This window comes from Ovis canadensis, chromosome 12 (assembly GCF_042477335.2).
Source record: "Ovis canadensis isolate MfBH-ARS-UI-01 breed Bighorn chromosome 12, ARS-UI_OviCan_v2, whole genome shotgun sequence".
Classification (NCBI taxonomy): domain Eukaryota; kingdom Metazoa; phylum Chordata; class Mammalia; order Artiodactyla; family Bovidae; genus Ovis; species Ovis canadensis.
The window spans coordinates 44,059,272-44,071,878 of NC_091256.1; the positions used below are offsets into that span (position 1 = coordinate 44,059,272).

General features: G+C 38.5%; 1 protein-coding gene across 6 annotated transcripts in view; it reads left to right on the top strand.

Moving 5' to 3' along the window:
• AKT3 (AKT serine/threonine kinase 3) overlaps positions 1-12,607 on the top strand; it is a 281,419-nt gene that overhangs the window by 170,700 nt on the left and 98,112 nt on the right. For all 6 annotated transcript variants that reach the window (XR_011247672.1, XR_011247671.1, XR_011247673.1 and 3 more), the window contains exon 5: positions 952-1,096. Coding sequence is in view for 1 of the 6 variants with exons in the window: in XM_069545551.1 (XP_069401652.1) it covers positions 952-1,096 (145 nt within the window). In the remaining 5 variants the exon portion in view is untranslated. The remainder of the gene's footprint in view (positions 1-951; positions 1,097-12,607) is intronic.

The window sequence follows — 12,607 nt, forward strand, 5'->3', positions numbered from 1 at the left end:
ACCATACCAAAAGCAATTGTATTTCTAAATACTAACCAAACAGTTTGAAAATAAAAAAACTTAAAACCTCCACAATAGCATAAAATAATACTTAGAAATAAATTTAGTTCATGGTTTGCAAGACATTTTCACAGAAATTTACAAACACTGCATTGGATAATTAAAGATCTAAATAAATGGAGAGCTATACCATGTTCATGGATTAGAAGACTTAATTTATTAAGCTACCAGTTTCCTCCAGATTGATCTATAGATTTAATGTTGTTCCACTTAGAATTCTAGCAAAATTTGTTGTGAAATCTATAGACTGATTTTATACAAATTGTATATGGAAGTGAATGATCCTTTATCTGATAGCACAACTGTCAAAAAGTAAAAGCGTCATGTTACTGCTACTAAATCCTATTATTTAAGCTACAAACTGCCTATCAGTTTTTTAAAATGAAACTTACCTATGATCTGGGAATAGATTTTGCCTTAGTTTTTCGAACTTTTTTAAAAATTTATTTTAATTGGGGGGAAAATTCCTTTATAATGTTGTATTGGTTTCTGCTGTCCAACAATACACAGTAGCCATAATTATACATCTATCACTTCCCTCTATTGGACCTTAATAGAGAAACTGAGTATGTCAGTGATGGACTTACAGATGTGTACAGATAATTAAGATTTAATCATACTTTTAAATAATTTTTACTCAGTTTTCTTACAATCATCATCTTCTCCTCCTCTTCCTCTTCTTCTTTTTACCTCCAAATAAATGCTAGTATTGATAAAAACTTTAGGCCTGTAATGTAAAATACTTCTAGGATCAACTTCATCTTGGAGTTATGGTGGGAGATATGTATTATTTTGAAATAGACTTTGTGTTGACTTTATACTTTATAGAAGAGAAATATTTGCATTATTTATGATTCTTCATTAATAGGGATTTTTTTCTCGTTTTTATAGGGAAGAATGGACAGAAGCTATCCAGGCTGTAGCAGACAGACTCCAGAGGCAAGAAGAAGAGAGAATGAATTGTAGTCCAACTTCACAAATTGATAATATAGGAGAGGAAGAGATGGATGCTTCTACAACCCATCATAAGAGAAAGGTAGAAAAGAACATGTATTCCCCTCTTCAGCACAGCATTTATGTGTGTGGAAGAAATATGTCAACAGTTGCCATTTGCAAAAATTGTTAGCCAGTTATCTTATGATATGCCATTACATTGGTGTGAATGGTTTTTAATCAGGTGGATCTTAAACCTGTCATTGTTTAAAACCACATAATTGAAACATCACTTTATTTCAGTGTTTCAGCAATTAGCACTGAATGCTGAAAGGGCTGATTAGGATGCGGTGACTGATGTACCGTCATACTACTTTATAATTTGCATTTTTCCCTTACTGTTTTTAATACTATTTCAGAAACTTGGAAATAAAATGTTTTCCCTAATGATTTGGTCTTTTTCCATTTGGCATTCTCTGTTCTCCTGAAAGCAGAAGCTTAAATGGCTCTGTGAACTTCCTGCTTGGTGCCCCAGCCTCACTAATATCAGCAGGGAAGTGAGCAATCTTGGAAATTATAGCTTTTTATTTTAATGGCTGCTTCTAAGCCAGTGAGGGAAACAGACTTTTCCTACCCTCAGTGCTCTAGAATAATAAACACCAATTTATGTATTTATGGGAACTGTAAATTATGTTTTTCATTACTATAGAATATTGAAAAGCATCTTCCTATGGAAAAAGGGGTATTTTAAGATTAAGGGTATAAGTGTTCAAAATAGATGAACATGCCATTTTTTTATGTTTAGAATATATTTATTATATTAGATTTTAAATTAATCTTCAGGTTGAAAAATGCTAATTCTTAAGGTAATTATCCATGTAATTTTGTATTAGCACAGTGATTAAGAACTCTTTGGTGTTAGACTGCCTGAGTTCAAATCTCTTTTTCCTATGTGCTAAAGATGTGAAGGTAAGCTTTGCAATTACAATTTAGATTTAGTTAATTATCCTTTCCTTATCTGAAATTTCTGTTCTAATTAGAATTACATTCTATGCTTGATCTTAACCAAATGTCTGAGAACCCTGTGTAACTTCCTTGAAGACTTATCCTCTGCTTGTTAGCTGTACTGTATCCCTCTTTTCTTTTGAGTCACCTTATCTACCCTGTGCCCTTGTTCCTTAGTTATTGCCAAGAGAAAAACACAGTCTAGCTTTACCTCCTTCTCAGAGAGAAAGAAGTCATTTTGCTCGTGTATGTTCACATGTACACAATTAATTTGAAATTTGACTGTGCTCATAACTTTAAAGTCATATCCTGATTAGTCTCATCCTTTGAGTAATAAACTACTTCATTCAATAGCAAACTATACCAGCTGTAGAATTTCTGAGTAACAGAGATTAATAATAAGATGTTGTATAAATAGCTAGAGGTTGAAATTGGGAAGTTTATAACATTCTTAACTTTGAGTGAACTCCGGGAGATGGTGATGGACAGGGAGGTGTCCTGGCGTGGTGATGGCCTGGTGTGTTGCGATTCATGGGGTCGCAAAGGGTTGGACATGACTGAGTGACTGAACTGAACTGACTGAACTAGAAATACTGTTACTGGTGTAAAAATTTTGGAAATGAAAATGGAAATTTACAGAACTTTTGAGTGAAGAGAGACAAACACTTTGATACAAAAACGGAAAATACTACTTTTTCTGTTAAGGCTGGTTGTAAATGATTTTTAAAGCATAATACATTTTCCTGTTTTCAGTTACCAGTGTCAGTTGTCTTAGAGTTTCTCACCTTTACTAGTTATCACTTGTAAGCATTTATTATATGCTTATTTCATGCCAGGCTCTGAGCTGTACTTTCGTATGTATTATCTCATTTGATCCTTATAGGAATCATACAGGGATAGGCACGTTATTATTCCGTTTCACACTTGAGTCGTCTGATATTTAGAGAAGTTAAATGTCTTGTTCAAGAATGGAGTGACTTTACACACTGTGCAGCTTCAGTTTGCCGTCTGCTTTTTATTGATTCCCATGTCTTGAGCTTCCGCAACCTCTGTGTTGTTATAACCTAGTCAAGCTATATTAGAAAGAAAATTATACAGACAGACTCTCATTTTGTACTTTGTTTCTCAAAATAGTATGTTGTACTGTTGCTTCTACACAGTGGTTGGATATTAGTTAATTTCATTTTGTATTAGAGCACTTTTGGAAAAATCAGTCGAATTTCAGTATTATAGAATACTGGTGGAAAGGGAAACTTTTGTTGTCCTGCTTGTATTCAAGTCCTGGATCTACCATGTATATTATGGTGGGGGAAGTTTCTAAACAGTGGTATTTACGTCATAGAGTTGTGAGGATTAAAATATAGTTGGGAGTATATGTAAATTGTTTATATACTAAGTGCTCAGTGGATATTAGCTAGTATTAGATAGTATTTTACTTTATCCACTTAAAGATAATTAAACATTCACATATTTTTGAAACAGAGTCTCTTAGAATTCTCTTGTTGAAACTTAAGTCTCCAAAATGAAAAATTGATAGTCAGAAGTATTATTTTGAATTTTGGAATGGGGTCCATTTTCTTACTTGGCCTGTATCTTATTTCCTTGTAATTTTAATACTTCATTTAAAATGAAATTATATAAAATAGTTTGAAATAACAGAGTACAGAAAAGAACATTTGTATCACTAACTGTGCTGCTGCTGCTGCTGCTAAGTTGCTTCAGTCGTGTCCGACTCTGTGCAACCCCGTAGACAGCAGCCCACCAGGCTGTGCCGTCCTTGGGATTCTCCAGGCAAGAACACTGGAGTGGCTTGCCATATCCTTCTCCAGTGCATCAAAGTGAAGAGTGAAAGTGAAGTTGCTCAGTCGTGTCCAACTCTTTGCAACCCCATGGATTGCAGCCTACCAGGCTCCTCTGTCCATGGGATTTTCCAGGCAGGAGTACTGGAGTGGGGTGCCATTGCCTTCTCCGACTAACTGTGCCAGAACAATCCTAATAACTTGCTTCAAAAGGGTGAAATATTACTATCACTTCCTTAAGATAAATGACTCTAAAACTATAGTTGACACTTGAACAATACAGAGGCTTGGTGAGCCCACCCTCTGTACAGTTAACAATCTGCCTTTAATTTATAGTTGACTCTCTGTGTCTGGATTCTTCTCTATCTGTGGTTCCTCTGAAGCAGCAGTACCTCCATATCCACAGTTGCTTTGTATCTATCTGTGGCAGTGCCATCTGAAGATTCAATCAATAGTGGATCCAAAAAAAAAAAAAAATCAATTGAAAAAAACCCACAAATAAGTGGACCCATGCAGCCCAAACCCATGTTGGTCAAGAGGCAACTGTATATCTTTTGTGAATGTTACTTATAAGAAGAATTGTATAAATTCAGATTATTTTTAATTTTAGATTGTAAACCCAAATATTCTGTGATAAGAATATCCTTCTCATGATTTATGGAATACAGTTTCTTTGTTCACTTTTTGACAAATGGATACTAGGAGGAAGAGAATAGCTACTGATAATGATAGCTGTGCTGAGAACTGTCCTGACTGTTCTCTCTTGTTTGGGTCAGACAGATGGTTATTTTCCTTAGTGGTAGAATATTGCCCCAGTGTCTGCTCTTCAGATTGAAATTTTTGGAGAGGGAAAGATAATGGTAGTAGAGAGAAGAGGCAGCAGCCTTGCAACCAGATTCAAGTGCTGATCCTTGTTTAAATTAAAAGATGATGTTTCAAAGGAATTTGATTAGAAGACTCGGAAATGTCTAACCTTGGTCTGCCCAACTGCCACTTTCTGGACCCTGTTATGTAGGTAAAGGGCCATAGTAAATAGCCAAATGGAAAAAAAATTTTTGCTTAGTTTTTAAGTGATCAATATAGACTTCTCTGGACATACTTGGTTATCATCTCATGACTTAGGAAGTATAATCAGTAAAGTATAAGTAGTTCAGTTACTCAGTGGTCTGCGATTCCTTGTGACCCTATGGACTACAGTACTAAAGTATAGTTAGTTAGTTCAGTTGCTCAGTCGTGTCTGACTCTTTGCGACCCCATGAATTGCAGCACGCCAGGCCTCCCTGTCCATCACCATCTCCCGGAGTTCACTCAGACTCACGTCCATTGAGTCGGTGATGCCATCCAACCATCTCATCCTCTGTCATCCCCTTTTCCTCCTGCCCCCAATCCCTTCCAGCATCAGGGTCTTTTCCAGTGAGTCAGCTCTTCGCATGAGGTGGCCAAAGTATTGGAGTTTCAGGCTCAGCATCAGTCCTTCTAAAGAACACCCAGGACTGATCTCCTTTAGAATGGACTGATTGGATCTCCTTGCAGTCCAAGGGACTCTCAAGAATCTTCTCCAACACCACAGTTCAAAAGCATCAATTCTTCGGTGCTCAGCTTTCTTCACAGTCCAACTCTCACATCCATACATGACCACTGGAAAAACTATAGCCTTGACTAGACGGACCTTTGTTGGCAAAGTAATATGTCTGCTTTTCAATATACTATCTAGGTTGGTCATAACTTTCCTTCCAAGAAGTAAGCGTCTTTTAATTTCATGGCTGCAATTACCATCTGCAATGATTTTCAGTTCAGTTCAGTTCAGTCGCTCAGTCGTGTCCGACTCTTTGCGACCCCATGAATTGCAGCACGCCAGGCCTCCCTGTCCATCACCATCTCCCGGAGTTCACTCAGACTCAGGTCCATCGAGTCCATGATGCCATCCAGTCATCTCATCGTGGGTCGTCCCCTTCTCCTCCTGCCCCCAATCTCTCCCAGCATCAGAGTCTTTTCCAATGAGTCAACTCTTTGCATGAGGTGTCCAAAGTACTGGAGCTTAAGCTTTAGCATCATTCCTTCCAGAGAAATCCCAGGGTTGATCTCCTTCAGAATGGACTGGTTGGATCTCCTTGCAGTCCAAGGGACCCTCAAGAGTCTTCTCCAGCACCACAATTCAAACGCATCAATTCTTCAGTGCTCAGCCTTCTTCACAGTCCGACTCTCACATCCATACACGACCACTGGAAAAACCATAGCCTTGGCTAGACAGACCTTAGTCGGCAAAGTAATATCTCTGCTTTTGAATATACTATCTAGGTTGGTCATAACTTTCCTTCCAAGGAGTAAGCATCTTTTAATTTCATAGCTGCAGTCACCATCTACAGTGATTTTGGAGCCCAAAAAAATAAAGTCTGACACTGTTGCTACTGTTTCCCCATCTATTTCCCATGAAGTGATGGGACCGGATGCCATGTTCTTCGTTTTCTGAATGTTGAGCTTTAAGCCAACTTTTTCACTCTCTTCTTTCACTTTCATCAAGAGTTTTTAACTCCTCTTCACTTTCTGCCATAAGGGTGGTGTCATCTGCGTATCTGAGGTTATTGATATTTCTCCCGGCAATCTTGATTCCAGCTTGTGTTTCTTCCAGTCCAGAGTTTCTTATGATGTACTCTGCATATAAGTTAAATAAGCAGGGTGACAATATACAGCCTTGACGTACTCCTTTTCCTATTTGGAACCAGTCTGTTGTTCCATGTCTAGTTCTAACTGTTGCTTCCTGAACTGCATACAGATTTCTCAAGAGGCAGGTTAGATGGTCTGGTATTCCCATCTCTTTCAGAATTTTCCACAGTTTATTGTGATCCACACAGTCAAAGGCTTTGGCATAGTCAATAAAGCAGAAATAGATGTTTTTCTGGAACTCTCTTCATTTTTTGATAATCCAGCGGATGTTGGCAATTTGATCTCTGGTTCCTCTGCCTTTTCTAAAACCAGCTTGAACATCTGGAAGTTCACAGTTCATGTACTGCTGAAGCCTGGCTTGGAGAATTTTGAGCATTACTTTACTAGCATGTGAGATGAGTGCAGTTGTGTGGTAGTTAGTACCTCCTATATTCCCATTATGTCTGATTCCAGTTCTTGGAATTTTATTATTTAATCCCTGACTACCATAACTCACAGCAGTCACTAGCATACAGAGAAGGAGAGAAAGAAAAGAACAGACCTGAAATCAAGTGATTTCTCACTTCCTACCTAGAGGGAGGAGCAGCATAATCAGTGTTGTAGAAACTGACTCGATAAGATTAGAGCTTCTCCTTATGTTGGGGAAAAAGCACTGGAGGAATGGAGGAGAGATGTGGGTAGAGAGGTTTACTTCTTGAAAGACTCCTTTTCACTCCTTGGACCTTATTTGGTGTATCTCTTACATTGTAAATCTATGTGGAATTGATCTTTCGGGCCAAACTTGCTAAAACCACTGTATCCTTTTCCTTGTATTCCTCTTCATTTATATATATTTGTAACCTAATTTAGGGGTTTGGGGGACAGTTATTTTTCTTATAATCTAGTGTGTGATTTGAATATACTTTAAAAATTTATTTATTTATTTATTTTAATTAGAGGCTAATTATAATATTGTAGTGGTTTTTGCCATACATTGACATTAATCAGCCATGGGTGTACATGTGTCCCCATCCTGAACCCCCATCCCACTTCCCTCCCATGCCATCCCTCAGGGTTGTCCCAGTGCACCAACTTTGAGCTCCCTGTTTCATGCATCAAACTTGGACAGGTGATGTATTTCACGTATGGTAATATACATGTTTCAATGCTATTCTCTCAAGTCATCCCACGCTCGCTTAGTGTATGCACATGCATCTTTTAGCCTGAAACAGCCACATTGATATGTTACAGAGATTATGTACAGGAAAGAGTATAATTCTATAAAAATATTTTCTAATAAATTCTTAGGTTTGGGTTTTGGAGGATTACTTTTCTATAGAGTATCTAATGCCCTTATTTAAAAAAAAATTTTATTGAAGTATTTTTATAGAAGTTTCAGCTATTAAAATTTTTTTATTGAAATATAGTTGATATACGAAATTATGTTAGTTGATTTACAATATTGTGTTGATTTCTCCTTTGGTAAACCATAGTTTGTTTTCTGTCTGTAAAGAATTCATTTGTGCTGGTTTTTAAATTTCCACATATAAATGATATTTATTATCTTTCTCTATCTGAATTACTTCACTTCACTTCTCTAGGTCCATTCATGTTGCTGCAAATGGTTTTATTTCATTCTTTTCTATGGCTGAGTAATATTTCATTGTATGCATGTGTGTGTGTATATGTATACATATACACACACATATGTACATATACACATATATACATAAACACATATTGTTTTACTTGCTAAATTGTGTCCAACTCTTGTGACCTCATGGATTATATAGCCTGCTAGGCTCCTCTGTCCATTGAATTTTCCAAGCAGGAATACTGGAAAGGAAAGTGAAAGACAGTGAAGTCGCTCAGTTGTGTCCGACTCTTTGCGACCCCATGGACTATAGCCTTCCAGGCTTCTCCGTCCATGGGATTTTCCAGGCAAGAATATTGGAGTGGGTTACCATTTCCTTCTCCAGGGGATCTTCTCGACCCAGGGATCGAACCTGGGTCTCCCGCATTGGAGGCAGACACTTTAACCTCTGAGCCACCACTGGAATGGGTTGCCATTTCCTACTCCAGGGGATCTTCCCAACCCAGAGATCAAACCCACGTCTCTGGTGTCTCCTGCATTGGGAGGCAGATTCTTTACCACTGAGCTACCTGGGAAGACCAGATATTAATACATACCACATATTTATCCATTCATCTGTTGATGGAGAGTTAGATTTCTTCCATATTTTGGCTGTTGTAAATAGTATGTCATGCTCTTAATTTTAAATAAAATCTTATTGTATCTTTGCCCTTAACACTATCCAAAGAAAGGAAAATAAGTTGCATTTTTTTTTTGTAAAGAATAGATAATCACTGTGTATACTCCACTGAAGATGAGCATTTGCTATCATGGATACTTTTTAATTTTTCTAAAGTTTTATCAAACTGGATCTGATACAACCTAGATATCTTTGAGAGATGAGTAGATAAAGAAGTTGTGGAATATTTTCAGCCGTAAAAAGGAACACATTTGAATCAGTCCTAATGAGGTGGATGAACCTAGAGTCTTTTATACAGAATGAAGTAAGTCAGAAAGAGAAAAACAGATTTCATATATTAACGCATATATATGGAATCTGGAAAGATGGTATGATGAACTATTGGTAGGGCAGTAGTAGAGATGCAGACATAGAGAACAGAATTGTGGACACAGCGGGGGAAGGAGAGGGTGGGGAGAATTGAGAGGGTAGCCTGGAAATGCATATATTACCATATGCAAATTAGATAACCAGTGGAAATTTGCTGTGTGATGCAGGCAGGGAGCTCAAATCAGGTGCTCTATGACAACCTATAGGGGTCGGAGGGGGTAGGAGAGGGGAAAGAGTTTCAAGAGGGAAGGGACATATGCATACCTATGACTGATTCATGTTGATGTCTGGCAGGGACCAACACATTACTGTAAAGCAATTATCCTCCAATTAAAAAGAAATTTAAAAAACCCTAAGAATAAAAAAAAAATCCCCCCTGAAAATAGATATGATAAATGTTTCTGATTTAATCATGTAGAATGCTTTGTTAGTAACATAAATTTCCATGTAAATTCTTCTTTTAAAAAAGATTGACAAACTGACAGAAGCTGTGAAGTTTGGTGTTAAAGCTGTCATCCCTTTTTTTAACCTCCTTGTCCCTAGGAATTACAGTCCTTAAAGAAGATAGTGCTATTTCATTATTATATATTGCTTTTCGGGTGAAAATGTCATAAAGCAGTTTATAAATTCTTTTCTAATCTTTATCCCCAGAATTCAGTTTCCGTTTATATGATGTTTAGTATTTAATAATGGAACATGGTATCATTTTCCAGTATTTTTATATAAAGTGAGAGAAGGTACTGTTCAGATGAAGCTTTGAGCAATAACGTAACATATGGCTTAGTTACAAGACGTGGATCAAAAACCACAATTTGATTGCTGCAGTTTATGTCAGAGAATGTTCTGCCTGTTTTCCTCCCAAGAGTTTAATAGTATGCAGTCTTACATTTAGGTCTTTAATCTATTTTGACTATATTGTTGTGTGTAGTTTTAGTGAATGTTCTAATTTTGTTGTTTACCTGTAGCTGTCCAGTTTTCCCAGCACCACTTACTGAAGAGAGTGTCTTTTCCCCATTGTGTAGTCTTGCCTCCTTTATAATAGATTAAGTGACCATAGGTACATGGCTTTATCGCTGAAAACTGTTTATCCAGTTCCATTGATCTGTGTTTCTGTTTTTGTGACAGCACCCTGCTGTTTTAATGCCTGTAGCATTGTAATATGGTCTGAGGTCTCGGCTTCCGATTCCTCTAGTGTCATTGTCTTTCTCTGGATTGTTTTTGGCCATTCAGGGTCTTTTGTGTTTCCATACGAATTAAAATTTTTTTGTTCTACTTCTGTGAAAAATAAAGTTGCATAATAATAAATACCCCTTACTTTCAGTCTGTATGTGTCTCTAGGTCTGAAGTGGGTCTCTTCTAGACAGCATAAATTTGGGTCTTGGTTTTGTATCCATTTAGCCTGTCTGTGACTTTTGGTTGGAGCATTTAATCCATTTACATTTAAGGTAATTATAGATATGTGGGTTCCTATAGCCATTTTATTGTTTGTTTTGGATTTGTTGTTTTTTTCTGATTTGGTGATACTGAATTCTCTTATTTTTGCTTTTCTATAAAGCTTTTCTCTGTCAAATGTAAATGAGAGCCTTGCTAAATATTCTTTTTTCTTTCATCACTTTAAGTGTATCATAACACTTAATTCTGGCCTGCAGAGTTTCTGCTGGAAAATCGGCTGAGAACTTTTTGAGGATTCTCATATATGCTGTTTGTTGTGTTCCCCTTATGGCTTTTAATGTTTATTTGCCTTTAATTTTTGTCAGTTTGATTAATGTTCCTCCTTGGGTTCACCTTGTGCAGAACTGTCTGTGATTCCTAGCCAAGTGACTGTTTCTTTTTTCATGTTAGGGAAGTTTTTAGCTATAATCTCTTTGAATTCTTCAAATATTTTCTCAGGCCCTTTCTCTGTTTCTTGTCCCACTGGGACTCCTATAATTGAATGTTAGTGCATTTAACTGTCCTAGAGGTCTCTGATACTGTCATTTCTTTTCATTCGTTTTTATTCTGTTCTGTGGTAGTGATTTCCACCACTGTGTCTTCCACCTCACTTTTGTTCTTCAGCCTCAGATATTCTGCTGTTGATTCCTTCTAGCGTCTTTTTTGTTTTAGTTATTGTCTTGTTCACCTCCATTTACTCACTCTTTAAATCGTCTAGCTCCTTATTAAACATTTCTTGTGTCTTCTCAGTTTGTGCCCCCAACTCTGTTTTGAGATTTTGGATCATCTTTCCTATCGTTAATCTGATGTCTTTTTCATGGCGATTTTCTGTCTCCTGTTCAGTTAGCTGTTCTTGTGGGTTTTTGTCTTGTTTCTTTGTTTGAAGCACATTTCTGTTGTCTCCTTTTGTCTTTCTGTGTTTGTGGCCTCCGTTCCCATAGGCCACAGGACCATGGTTCCTCCTCTTTCTGACGTCCGCTTCCTGGTGAGAATGTAGGTCCACGGGCTTGTGTAGGCTTCTTGGCGAGTGGGATTGGTGCCTTCCCTCTCGTAGGTGAAGCTGGGCTTTGTCCCTCTGATGGACAGGGTCGTGTCAAGGGGTGTGTTTTGATGTGGCTGTGAGCTCAGTATGCATTAGGCCGTCTGTCCTGGTGGTTGTGTGTCCTGAGGCTTTGCAGCTCTGGCGCTCGCAGGTTGTTGGATGGGGTCAAGTCTTGGTGCCAAAATACGGACCTCCAGGAGATCTCACATTGGTTGATACTCCCTGAGACTGCTGTTACCAGTGTTCTTTCCCTCACAGTGAGCGATGGTTGACCTTCACCTACTCTAAGACTCATAGGTGGGTTTAATCCAGGTTTCCACGGAGCTGTCACTTTGTGCTGGGTGCCAGCATGCATGAGACCTGTGTACATCCTCCAAGATGTTTCCCCCAGCCCAGTGGAGCTCCTGCACTCAAGCGCTGCCCTGGGTGTTCTTCTGTCCGACACCATACCCTCAGATTGTCTTGGAGGGCTGTGTTGCGTGGTAACATCTCTGAGTAGCCTGTGTGGGTTTAATGTTTTTTTGTGTGAGGGTTGTATTTAGAGTAGACAGCTGCCACTTCTTTTCTCTGTTGGCCATTATCACATTGATAGGAGTCTGACTGATGTTTTGGTGACCAGAGCCTACACTGGGTATTGAGCAGGGCCTCCTCATTGCTCTGTGATTGTCACTGCCCTGTCACAGATGGGATCTGCTTTCTAACTGTTGGTGTAGAGGGCCCCAGGTCTGTTCCTTAGCTTTTGTGCTTATGATCTGCAGTGCAAGGTAGGAGGGATTGGAGCACTCCTGCTGGAAGGGAAGACACTGTAGCTGTTCACCTGTGAGTGTGCTCTGTTGTGTCACCTGTCACCCCTTGTGCCAGCTTACACTGTCAGATTACACTGTCGGCGGCACTGCTCTTGACCCCGCCTCAACTGTGGGTATGCCATCTGTTGGCCCTGGTGTCTCTAAGATTGTTTTCACCAGGCCACCAGCATAGGTCCACTGACGTCAGGTCGCAGGAATGCAGTAATCATGGGTATGGACCCATTGTGGGCACTATGGAGGCAGCTC